The following is a 13,724-nucleotide window of genomic DNA, read 5'->3' on the forward strand; positions in this document are numbered from 1 at the left end:
CTGTGACCTGCTCTAGCAAACTAATCTAACCCGAGGAAGGGGTCATGTGAACCTCTAAATTTATAGACAGTCGGTAGTACATGTAACATCTGGACTTGTGACTGGTGTCTGAAGTCCAAGGAGGGGTTGTTGGAACCTCTAACCTATTGCTGGTCAGAAGCACAGGTGATAAACTGGGATTGCAACTGTTGTCTGAAGCCCAGGGGTGGGGAGGAGGGGGAGGGAGGGAGCAGTGGGAGGGGTGTGGAGGCAGTCTTATAAGACTGAATCCTTAACCTGTGGCCTCTGATGCTATCTCCAGGTAGACAGTGTCAGAATTGAGTTGAATTCTTGGACACTCTGTGTCTAAGAATTGCTCGGTGCTGTGTGGGAAGTGTCCCTGCTCTCAATACACGTGTTGGAATTGGTGTTCAGAACCAGTAAAAGAATATCTTTATTCCAGAATTCTCCTCTGAGTTCAACTCTCAAATGGCCAACTACCTATTTGTATCTGCACCTGTATGTGTTAGGGACATCTCAAAATTACCCCAGGAAAGATTGATTGATGTCTTCCCCTTAACTATAGTGCCTCCCCCTCCTTCCTCCTAATTCTCTATTAAGGATCAGGGAACTATGGATTGTGGGCTCAACCCGCCTCCCATCTATTTTTGTAAATAAACCTTACTGGAACACAGCCATGCCGAGTCCTTCATGTATTGTCTATGGTTGTTTTTGTGCTGCAACAGCAGAAATCTTATGGCCTGCAAAGTCTAAATTATTTACTCTCTGGCCTTTTATAGAAAAAGTTTGCTGATCCTTGCTCTTTTTTTTTCCAATGTATTTATCACAGTTTGCAATTATTTGTTTGATCACGTGGTTATTTAACTAGCTCCCTTATTAGAATGTAAGCTCCCTGAGGGGAAAGACTCTGCCATGCTTATTCTTACTGTTTCTCCAGCACTTAATTTCACCACTGTCTGGCCATGGTAGGCACTCAATAAACAGTCATGGACTGGATTACATGAACGGATGAATGAATGAATGACTTATTATATCTTAAAATTTTATTTCGTTCTTTTGCCTTAGCACAAAACTTCCATTCTTGGTTACCCTCTAGTGACCTCATATCTTAATAGAGTTCCATAATAGTTAGTCCTCTCACCTTCTTTCTCCTCTACTCACTCCTCCTTCCAGACTAATCTTCCTAAAACAGATCTCAGATGTATCACTTTCTGGCATAGTAACCTGGAGACCTAATGACTTACCCACAATCATAAACTTCTTGACCTGCCATCCAAGGCCCTCTGACTCTAGTATCACCCTATCTTTCTAGCCTAAACTCATTGTCCCCCTGCATATCCTCACTATTCCAACTACTGCTTCCTTACCTGGAACTTCCCTACCGCTCTCTTATCTTCTTGTAATGTTCTTTCCCATTACTACCATCTCCTCTTGTCAAAATTCTAACCAACCTTCAAGTATTTTCTTTAAACTGCCTCTCTTAATCCCCTCAAAAGACATCTTTCTCTTCTTTGACCTTCCAAAGCACTTTTTATTCCTATAGTAATATGTGTGTCATTTTTCCATATTGCCTTCTTCCCTAAAGGGCTGGTAAGCTCCTTAAGAAGAGGAACCACACTTTACTCATCTTGTTATCTTCTGAGGTACTTTTATCAGTATGTTCCTAGATCTACGTAAATAATCATTGAATGAGTAAATAAATTGATGCCTAATATTTTTATGTCTTATTAAAATCCTACTCATTCCTTACAGACCAGAGTCTTCACGGCCCACCCCAGCCCCTGATTTTTCCCTTTCTCTCCTGCCTTGTATTTTGTTTCCATCAGAGACTTTCTTACCTTCCAATTAGATTGTAATCCCTAGAAGTCAGAGACTAAGCCTTATGTCTTTGTCTTCCTCTTCCTTCACCTTACAGTACCTGTGCAACTGTAAATGCTCAATAAATAAAGCTATGAAGAAGCCCCTCTTTTCTCCATCTGATAAAGTCTGTTTCTGAGACATGTTACCAATGAAGGTTTGCCTGGGAGACAGTGACGTTGAATGAGGATTTGTAAAGGAGTCTCCAGCTTCAATATTCATCAGCTTAAGAAAGGGATATTGAAAAGCTGCTCTAAAAAAACATTCTCCTTACATGACGTTGGCTGAAGCTGCCTGAGCTGCTAATCCCTGCCAGGTTTTCAGTCTCTGCCTTGAGCATTTAGAGCGCATTCTTGCCTTAACCTCTACGTCAGATCTCTCCACGGTAACACTGGAATGTTTGCTATTTTAGGAAATCTGCCTCACTGCATGCAGTGCTATTTACATTAGGTTCCAGACAAGGCATAAATGCAATGGCTTGACGGTCTGCTTCTTTGTGTGAGTAGGAAGGTCCTGATGGCTTAATGGATGCTTCTCCCTAATTCTGTTGCCCTGTTTCATTTTTTAGGCCAACCACAGTGTAATTACACATTAATAAATAGTGCTTATATAATACTGGGGGGAAAGATGGAGAGAAAAAAGAGGAAACAAAACAAGAATTCCTCCAGACATTTCCTTTGCAAGTACATTACCTCCGCGCCACGCCACCGCCCCCCACGCCATCCCCCCGCCCCGCCCCCCGCCTTCCTACCCTCCAGGTCTGGTTTCATTTAAAAAGTTCTTTGAGATAAAGCTTCCACCATTCTGTAGAAGGGAATAATATCAATAACTGGAATGATTCCCAGCTTTTCCCTGCAACTCTGTGGATACCTTCAGTAAGGAAGAGAAAAACGCTTTGTAAACTGCACTTTATTAGATTTTCTGACTCCCTGAGTTGCCGCAGCGTGACAGCGCCATCACAAAGCTGAGCACTCTGGTCACCACATGCCGTCGAGCCGAACGGCCATGGAGGACTGAGAGCATACATGCAGTGTTGTCAATCCATGGCATGTCAAGCTTGCGGCATTTTTTGTTGTTCTATGAAATTAATTATATAAAAGAAGTTCATGAGTATTCTACAGGTACATTCCAGCTAAAATGGATGCTGAACAACGTTTTGGTAGAATGGAAAAGGCAAACAACTAGAGGGATAATAAAATCAATTAAACCAGATAATCTTTATCAAAACTGTCTCTCTCATTGGAGGAAGAAAGGCTCTGAAGTAAAACTTCCTGTACTCAGAGACTATTTCCCAGTCCAGACTTTCATACTGGCGTCACGTGAGAAGTATTTATCTCTGGGAGGTGGAGTAAGATGAGTGTTTTTCATCTGGACAACTCACACCTAGAAGCGTATGACTTGTGGGCTCTCTTTCTTCTAAAGCCCAACTGTGGTGTCCCCAATTGTGAGGGGTTGGGGGGGTGGAGTTCAGGCCTCAGAACTCAAGCTCCTCTGTTCCCTAACATCTGTAAGGGGTTCCAGGGATGGCTTTGCTGGCGATGAGAGAATTCTTCAGCCTCTATGGAGCAGGCCCAGGGCTTAGAAATTGAACCTGTGCCTTGTGCATTGTAGAGGTATGGCGCCTGTGGTGAGAAGTGGCATGGCAGACTAAGGTTTGAGTATAATACAGTAGAACTAAGATGCTGCTACTGTTAGCAAAGATAACACCCACAGCAAGGACTTCAGGTGTCACAAATAGTAAGTTGTCACACATCACTGTTTAGACAAAGTGCTTTATAATTGGCTTTACAATATTCTTTATCTTTATCTAACTCACAGAATGGGCTAGTTGAAACAATTACTAGCTGCATCAAACCATGATTTGCTATCTCAAAAGGTGACATCAATTATCTGCTCAGTCTTCTGTCTAGACAACCATCAGGATTGCCTTTGTATAGTGCAACTCATAAGCTTTTATTACCTTTGCTTAATTTTTAAATTTTTAGTTCTTCATTGCCTACAACATGAAGTCCTTAGCTTGAAATTTATGGGACTTTCCAGCTATGTATTCCAGCATTCTCCAACACTTGTCATATATTTGAAAACACCAATTACTTCCAATTCCTTAAGTGTGTTCCACACCACTGTATATATTGTTCCCCTAACCTAGAATGCCCTTCTCCTACTTTCTGCCTGGTGTACTCAGCCTTTAAGGCCCCAGGTCAAGGCTGACTTCCAAGTGAGGCTTTCTCTGACTTCCAAAGATAGGGTTAATCCCTCTCATCTCTGGGTCCTCTTAGCACTATGAGTATACTTCTCTCTCTTCATTTATCACACTGCATTTTAGTTCTTTGTTTACATGCCAATCTCTTATTGGGCTTTAAACGCTTTGAAGGCCAGGTCCCCCTAGACCAGTGGTACTTATCGAGCAGTCATATCCTAGAGTGCATTTTGGAAGTTTGCGGGGGCATTTCTTGTTTCAGTGATGAGTGGGGCTTGGGGGGCTACATAACTTGCAGTGGGCAGGACAAAGCATTATTCCAAAATGTGAATGACTTTCAAATGTTCCACTGGGCAGTGATGCAGGTAATCAAACTGTTTATGTAATCATCTGGACCTAGGACTTAATTCTGTTGTATATATGAACACAACGTTAATATACTCTGACTTTTCTATGAGTTAAACTGCTACGTAAATTAAAGGAATATTATTTAATTTATTTGTTTATTTGGAAATTTACCAAGAGTTTTTCACTTTGGCACTGCCACTGGATCATAACTAACGGCACTGTCCCTTGCCATTTTTTTTTTTTTTTTTTTGCTGTACGCGGGCATCTCACTGTTGTGGCCTCTCCCGCTGCGGAGCACAGGCTGCAGAGCGCAGGCTCAGCGGCCATGGCTCACGGGCCCAGCCGCTCCGCGGCACGTGGGATCTTCCCGGACCGGGGCACGAACCCGTGTCGCCTGCATCGGCAGGCGGACTCTCAACCACTGCGCCACCAGGGAAGCCCCCTTGCCATTTTGGAATTGCCAATATAACATGCCTGCACCAGACTGCATTTGGAGCTGTGACTTCCCATACAAGCACCTGCCTATTTCTTTATATCCTTTAATATAGTTGTGCCCAAGAATTTACATATTAAAATAAACATTAGTTTATTATAAATGAATCTCTTTTTATGTTTCATGTAGTTCAGTATCTACTTCACTGGATTGCTTTGAGGCTTAAACTAATTTGAATTAATTATATAAGGTATTTAGAGCAGCACCTGGTACATAGAAAATGCTACCATATTGTGCTGACGTTATTATTACAGAAAAGTTGTTGAATATTCATTGATAAATATTTTAAATTATATTTGGAATATGTATTTAAGAAATCTTGTGACTTTACTTCTAGGTTTTATATTATAATAATCTGAACCATTTGAGTGTGACTACATGATCCCAAGATGTTATAGAATGTGCTTCAATATTTCTTTTTGTCTAGGGGACTAAAGTGAGATATAATTCTCATTGTGATCAATTTGCCCTGAATGATTCACACTCTGTTGTGGTCTTCCTGGGGAGCAATAACACAAATAGACAACTTTGAGTTTGGTCTTTGCCTATAAAACAGCTTTTCTATGTGCAAGGCTAGAGGGAGGTCCGGAGGGAGAACTGTGACCATTAATCTCACTAATACTGCTATACTTAATAATTTTGTCATTGTCTTTTGTAAGACAAAGATAGTTACAATGTGAATGAAGTTTACAATATCTGACTCATTGACTATGTCTTTTTTAGCCACTACTCATTTTAAGAACAGCCTTACTCTCAGGTTGTTAACAACAGTATTTACCATGGACAACAGTAGTTATAAGGACAACAGTAGTTACCGTGTTTCGAGCACTGTGCTAGGCACTTCACATATATTATTTCTAACCCTTACAAATAGATGAACATTACAGAGGAGGAAATTGTACTTGGAAGGGTTATATAACTTGTCCAAGGCCATACATGTAAAAAGTGTTGATGCTGACTGAGATCAAATTCCAAAACCTGAGCTCATTCTTTCATACCACTCTGCTTCCCCAGATAAAATCCAGGAGACTTCAGACTAGAATCCGTTATTGAAGGACCAAGATCCTCTCGCTAAACTGGGACTTGAATGTTTCCTTCCGTTAAGTCAATCTGAACCACTTGAGCATGGCTCAATATTCCCAAGGTATTACAGAAATCATTTCAATCTTTCTTTCTGTCTAGGCCATAGAATATAAGATAGACGCACAGTGACCAAAACCATTTCCTTTCTTTTGGAATCTGGACACACATTGAGAGAAGGAAGTTTTCAGAGGATTATCTGAACACTCACTAGAAGGCTGACTCTCTGGCCAGGCTTCCTTGGGCTGTTTTAGAAATGATAATATAAAATAATTCTATGCACACTGAGCAGTACTTGGTGCCTAGTTTTTTGGTTTTTTTCTTCATAAGGCACAGACCCAAAGGGAGAAACTAGAAAATGAGCTGCGGGAGGCTTTCTGTCCTCCACATTTGAGAGGACCTACTGTCAGAGGCCCCCTGTGGCAGAGCTCTCCAGCTTGGGTATTCTGGCCAGTGTGCCTCAAAATGGCCCACCACTGTGCTGAGATGCCAGCCCCTCAGCTCTCAGGTGGTGGAGGCTCTGAAGGTGGACACAGGTAATCACCTCCAACCAGCCTCAGCCACTTTACTTCAGAGTAACACAGACACATAATCAGCTCCTATGAAACGGAACTTTCTCTGAAAAATGTTGGGAAACACTGATTGACAGAATTCACAGCATGATGTAATCAGGTTTATAAATGTACAAAGAGTTGGGCAATAACAATAATAATAAATTTTTATAGGTACCGGCAACATTAAAGAAGCATATCAATTTAGCACAATTTATGTGACGATGTATTTATTTCTTCTGCTCACCCAATGTTATTATCCTCTAGACGCTGTACTTAACCTTGTTCTAAGCTTTCCTTTAGGATAGATTGTAAATAATTTAGTCTCTTTGAAATTATAATTTTTCTGTTCTTCAAGTCTGTTTTAAAAACTGATACCAAGTGAGAGAGTGGCATGGACATATATACACTACCAAATGTAAAATAGATAGCTAGTGGGAAGCAGCCGCATAGCACAGGGAGATCAGCTTGGTGCTTTGTGACCACCTAGAGGGCTAGGATAGGGAGGGTGGGAGGGAGGGAGACGCAAGAGGGAAGAAATATGGGAACATATGTATATGTATAACTGATTCACTTTGTTATAAAGCAGAAACTAACACACCATTGTAAAGCAATTATACTCCAATAAAGATGTTAAAAAAAAAAAAAGCTGATACCAACCCACTTCCCCTTCTTAACATTGCAAATATTGAACTACATATACCCATTTCAGTGCTTACCAAAGATACTAATGAAAATACGTATGTGTACCTAAATATGTTTCTATATGTCTGGAAATATAAAACTAGAACAATGAGAGTGATTTTATTTCAGGATTTACGTGAGTATTTTTCTTTCCAAGTGCTTACCTTGGGGACTATACACTTTCCCCAATGACGCTGGACTCATTAGAACAGAATGTCAAAATTGTGGGACACTTTGGAGATCGTCTGGGCTAATTTTCCCATTTTACACATATGGAGGCTGAGAGTGATGTATCCATGGTCATACAGTTAATAAAGAAAGAATCAGGATAGAAACCTACTTCTCCTAATTCCCAGCCAAGTTATTCCTAATTAAAAAATGTTATGGGATCTTCCATACATTTCAATATGTATCTTGCAAAAAAGCCTAGAAACTTTAATTTTTACTCATATCTATCACATTATATGCATACACATCATTTCCTGAGTTTGTTAACCAGACCTTTCCAACCAAAATGGATCCAGAGTCCAAGGGGTTTACAGTGTAGCCAAGATAGTGATTTCTTCTGCCCTCATTGTGGCCTAAGCACCCAGGATGGTCACTTTCAAGTGAGAAGCTCCATCCATTTACTGCTACACCTTATAAATATTATCACTCATTATTTTTTTAAATTATAATTAATGAGTGAATTTATGGCAGGGGCTCAATTTTAAAAATGTACAAAATCATTGCCTTTCTTCTATACTTATCATAGCTATTGAAAACTGTAATTCTTTTTTTTTTCTTTTTTGCTTATTTGGATTTGCAGACTTTTAGGTAATTGCTATTTATTACTTGAGTAATAAAAAAGAGCAGTGGATAATGAGGAAAATGAGAAAAAGTCACTGGTTTTAAGCAATTTGATTATGTTGTAAATCACGCCTTTTTCTACATTTCTTATTATCATTTGCTATTTTTGTCACGACACAGGAAAGGTGAGGAAACACTGCTTTATACTAATTTTTAGCACTGCTCTCTTTATCCTGATTCCAACCTTTGTATATGTGACCAATAAATTAAGCTGCACATGTTTTGCTTTATCATTGATCTAAGATTTGTAAGAATACCTAGTAATTGTGTATGTTGCTTGGGCACAGATACATTCTAGGGTTCCTTCAGAAAGTATCTTTTTAGTAAATTAAAAGTTGAATGAAGGAGAGGAGTTCCCTCTGAGGTAACCTCCAAGAACAACAGTACAGATTAATGCAATAATTTTCACAGCAGTGAGGGTTCTCTCTTCAATATTAAAACCACATTATACATTCTCTATAGTTATACATCACTAGAGTGGCAGGCAGAATCCTAAGATGGCCCCTGTGACCTCCACCTCCTGGTATCCACACCTGTGTACAATCCTTGAGTGTGGAGAAACCTGTAACTTGCTTCTAACCAATAGAATACAGCAAAGGTGAGGGATATTGCTACATAGTTATGCACTGTTATATGGCAAAAGTGAAGGGGTGTTGCTGCAGATGTAACTAAGGCCCCTACTCAGTTGACTTTAAGTTAACAAAAAGGGATAGTACACTGAGGGGCTTGACTTGATCAGGTGAACCTCTTAAAAGAGTGTCTAGAAGGGAGATAAGCAAGAGACTGTCTCTCTCCATGGCTGGCTGTGAAGAAGCAAGCTGCCATAACTTCTACAGTCACACAGAAATATTCTTCCAACAACCTGAGGGAGCTTAGAAGTGGAACCTTCCCTAAGCGAGCCTCTAGCTGAGAAAGCAGTCCAGCTGACAACTTGATTTCAGACTTGTGAGACCCTGAGCAGAAAACCCAACTAAACCATGCCTGGACTCTTGACCCACAGAAACTGGAATAATAAATGCATGCTGTTTTGAACCACTGAGTTTGTAGTAATTTCTTACACAGCAATAGAAAACTAATACATATAAATGTAAAGTAGGGCTCCTGAAAGCATGAAGCTTTGTGCCTCAGGAAGTACAGCCCAAATCTCACCTGTACTTCCATGTCAGCTGGCTCTTCCAACAGATGTAGCAGTTGTTGCTTCTCTTGAGATAGCTGTTCTGCAAGTTTCTCCTGTGCAGCCAGGCTCTGACTCAGTTCTTCAATTCTTCTGGAGCAAAGAAAAAGTAAGAACAATTATAGCCATGGTACTATTGCTACCTTTATTTTTCAGCCCGCTCCAAAGATAGCATGGTCCAGTACAGTAAGTTTTTACCTTTTGGTCATTGAACTCTTTGAAACTTTTCTTCAGTAAGCCATGTATTCTCTGCCCCACTCCCCAAATATATACACAAACGATTTTTTGCTTACATTGTCACAGGTTCAGAGACCTCTTGAAGCCAATCCATGGTTCTATAGACCATAGATATAAAATTCTTGGACTAGGGGCCATAAGTTGTAGAGTTTTTTAAACTGTTATTGTTGTTCCATTCAAAACCCAATTATTAGGTATCTGTTACGTATATAACTCAATGCACACTACCAAGTACTGGGAATATAAAGTTGGAAAACACACAACCTCTGCTGTATAGAAACTTAAGTTCTTTTGGTGTGTGTGCCAAGAGTTTGGGAAATGGGGAGGCACAGCTACATCAACAGATAGAATATAATAAGTGCTACCACACCAGGGGTATATACCAAATAGTACACTGAGTGTTGCCACGGAGCTACAGGAGGAAAGATAAAGAAGTAATTCATTTGACTTGGAGGAGACTGTGGGGAAGCTCAGGAGAAGAGATTGTGAAGACTGGGTTACTTTCCAGGCTCAGAAGGAGGAGCTTAAATGAAGGAATGAAGGCATGAAGATATGAGACATATGGGGAAGCGTCACTGGAAGGGAAAAGGGGGAAAGGCTGGTGGGAAGAGACAATGGCTGGAGAAGAGGCTGGAAATTCAGACTAGAATTCAGTTGTCAAAGACTATGCATGCTGTGCTGATGTCTATAAACCACAGGTTCAACTCGACAGTTATTCATCACCTACTACGTGCAGGGCATTATCTTGCTGTTTCTCTGTGTATAAGTCTTTGAGTACTAGAGATACCTGTCCTAGGAAATGTGCTGGTACTAGATGAAATGTTTCCGATTGTGCTTATGATTCCTGTGTATGTAAGATAGTGATAGCACCTTGGCAGGAAAATAGTTTGGCAGAAGGTGAAGGGTATCAGAAAGTCAAGTAGGAATCTCTTAAATTAAGGTATGAGGATTAGCTAAGATGTGGGGATCAGAAAGAACTTTAAAAACTTTATACAAATGCAAGCTATAATGATAATTATGATGATGAATGTGGACTCCATATCAACTTCCCCACAGTATCTATGCTAGAATGTCTCTACCTTTCTCAAGTTCGTATCTCATTCATCCCTTTGACCCTCAGTCTCTACAGATAATCTAGTCTCCTACTTTACAAAGCTATTCAAGGCCATCTGATATGAACTCCCTCAATTTACTTGTCAGGTATGCATTTGTTTCTTTTTTCTGTTTTTGGTTTGACAAGCATTTATTGGACTGAGACAGTCTCAGGGAACCTAGCAGGGAAGATCTGAAGAAAATACAACACCACACAGAGAACTGTACACTAATGGATGTGCATATAAAACAAAACAATAGGGCTTCCCTGGTGGCGCAGTGGTTGAGAATCTGCCTGCCAATGCAGGGGACACGGGTTCGAGCCCTGGTCTGGGAAGATCCCACATGCCGCGGAGCAACTAGCCCCGTGAGCCACAATTTCTAAGCCTGCGCCTCTGGAGCCTGTGCTCCGCAACAAGAGACGCTGCGATAGTGAGAGGCCCGCGCATCGCGATGAGGAGTGGCCCCCGCTTGCCACAACTGAGAAAGCCCTTGCACAGAAATGAAGAGCCAACACAGCCATAAAAAATAAAAAATAAAAAAAAAAGGCAAAATTCCTTAAAAAAAAAGAAAAAACAATATAAAGACTTAATTCTGCTGTCACAAAAGCCTTCACAGAAGTAACCATTGTTGCCTTAGTGAGTTCTGAAGAATGAATTAGGAGCTCACCAGGAAGGGAAAACACACGTTTCCCACAGAAGGAAGAGCATGAGCAAAATTCTGGGGACCTGACATAGCACAGTATGCTTCTGGAGGCGTTGTGCCTTTAGGGTTTTGATTCCAGCAATGCCTGAAGCCATGTTACATAACTCTCTAAATGCCAATTTCTTCATTTATAAAGTATAATAATCCCTATCTCATGGGATTGTTAACTTTATGAGAGAATTAAACTTTATGGGAGAATTAAACAAGAATGTAAAGTACTCAGCTCAGCTGTACAGCAAGAGCCCAACAAACCTTAGTTGTCATTATTATTACTAGTCTGGCATCAGTGATATATGAAGGGGTCATGGTAGGGGATGAGTCTGGGGGAAATCAGGGGTCAAATCATAACAGGCTTTATGGGCTTCCCTGGTGGCGCAGTGGTTGAGCGTCCGCCTGCCGATGCAGGGGACACGGGTTCGTGCCCCGGTCTGGAAAGATCCCACATGCCGCGGAGCGGCTGAGCCCATGAGCCATGGCCGCTGAGCCTGCGCGTCCGGAGCCTGTGCTCCTCAACAGGAGGGGCCACAACAGTGAGAGGCCCGTGTACCGCAAAAAAAAAAAAAATAATAATAACAGGCTTTGATGGCCACACTAAGAACAGATTTTATCTCCTAAAGATGTTGGAGAATTTTCTAAATTGCTCTGCAATAATATGATCAGATTTGTGTCTCAAAAAGATCACATTGGTCACTGTGCGTACCTTGTGTGTTTTTCACCTATTCAGTTAAAAACCACTTAAGGCTTTTTATGCCACCATAGTATCATGCATTGAAGAGGCTAAATTATTTGTCAGTTTCATATTGTTGAATTTCCCACTTCAAAGCTGCTCTGAATTGTTAGATTGGGATGGAATGCAGAGGGTAGAACCGGAAGTAAAGGGAACAGTTAGGAAGTTGCTGCAGTAACCAAGACACAGTGGTGGCCTCAACAAATGCCCGCTTACTTTATGAGAAAATTCAAGTTCCTTACTATATACAAAGCCAGCACAATCAGACCCCCTATTCCCAATACAGCTTATCTCTCATTAGTCTTCCCCAGACCCTCTGCTCTGGTTACATAGCACTTTCTACACGTCTTGAAATATGCCCTTCCCTGTATCTCCCCTCAATGGTGTCTCCTCCTGTACAGGACATTCCCCCATGCACTCACCTCCTACACTCTTTCTTCTAACTCCTATTCACTCATCAAAACTCACCTCTGATTTCACCTCCTTCAGGACACTTTCAATGGCACCTTGCTCTTTTAGTCTGGAATAGATGACAATTCTATACACCCCAGAGCATCCCATGTTACTTCTATCAGAGAACTTATTAAAATTGTGTAACATGTGTCTTGATGACAGGAAGTGGGTCTTTCATCTCTGTAACCTGAGTGCTTAGCCCAGTGTCTGGCATATAGCTGGTGCTCAGTAAATGTGAATAAGTGAATCCATGTCTCTTGTTTGCTACCATTTGACCATTGTTCTACTTATACCTACTTAAGTCTCCTGATTGCCAACTAGTCAGTTCTGTTAATGGATACCACTAAAGACACAGCCCTAAAAAGAGATTTCTTTACTTGCGGGAACCATAAAGTCTTGGTAATGGTGAAGGTCCACCGTAAATCATTCAAAGGGAACAGTGCAGCTGCTATATACTCACACAGGCTCAAGAACAGGCAAAAGACAAATGGCAAATAGAGCACCAAAAGCACCTACTTGTCCCTTTGGGCCAGGGCCTCAGTGTATTGGTTGGGCTTGACCCGGTTTCCTGGTACATCTTCCCTGTCCTTGGTGACTCCCTTCAGTTTCTCTGAGAGCTCCAGGTTACACTCTTTCTCTGCTTCCACCAGAGCCGCCATCCGTGCGGCTTCATTTTTTGCTAGCCTGGATTCCTGCAAAAAACGAGAAAAGAACAAAACCTGAAAGGCTGCAAACATGGGTACTTTAGGGAGGGAAAAGGTGAATGCCAGGAGGCAGAGCAGTAGGAAAAGAGGTAAAAGGGGACCCCTAGCCGTGGATACTCACCTCCTGCAGAAGCTGGATCTTATTCTCCAGGAGCTCGTAAACATGCTCCGTCTCCTGCTGTCTCTCCTCAAACTGGCGCCGGAGCTCAGCTTCATTATGACTGTTGAGATTCTCCACATCAGTGCTAAAACCAGAGCATTGGCCAGTCAGAGCCAGTCATATAATTTAGCAAGTGGACCCATTAAGGCTGTTTCAGTAATTCAGAGTCCCATTGATGAGAATAAAAATGAAGTATTTTTTTTCTCTGCAATTATTTGTGGAACTGCTCTTTCCAAATTTTCAGGTAATCTTTTAGGAACTCTGATTTGTGTTGCTTGTCAATCAGAATATACCTGACTCCCTAGAGGTTTCATTACTGCTATAGCTTCAAGAGAAGAATCTTGCATATGAAAGGCAGGTAGTCATCAAATGGTTTAGAACTCAGCATCCATGTTCACCATCATCTGTCT

At 41.2% G+C, this 13,724-nt stretch overlaps 1 protein-coding gene across 17 annotated transcripts in view; it reads right to left on the bottom strand.

The window, feature by feature from the left end:
* The window catches only part of PDE4DIP (phosphodiesterase 4D interacting protein), a 224,037-nt gene that overhangs the window by 100,810 nt on the left and 109,503 nt on the right, over positions 1-13,724 (bottom strand). For 16 of the 17 annotated variants that reach the window (XM_060300663.1, XM_060300504.1, XM_060300493.1 and 13 more), the window contains 3 exons: positions 13,276-13,399; positions 12,967-13,142; positions 9,212-9,329 (listed from right to left, as the gene is read on the bottom strand). In XM_060300663.1, the coding sequence (XP_060156646.1) occupies positions 9,212-9,329; positions 12,967-13,142; positions 13,276-13,399 (418 nt within the window). The remainder of the gene's footprint in view (positions 1-9,211; positions 9,330-12,966; positions 13,143-13,275; positions 13,400-13,724) is intronic. The other variant, XM_060300509.1, reaches the window with a different exon arrangement.

Source organism: Globicephala melas, chromosome 1, assembly GCF_963455315.2.
Source record: "Globicephala melas chromosome 1, mGloMel1.2, whole genome shotgun sequence".
NCBI lineage: Eukaryota > Metazoa > Chordata > Mammalia > Artiodactyla > Delphinidae > Globicephala > Globicephala melas.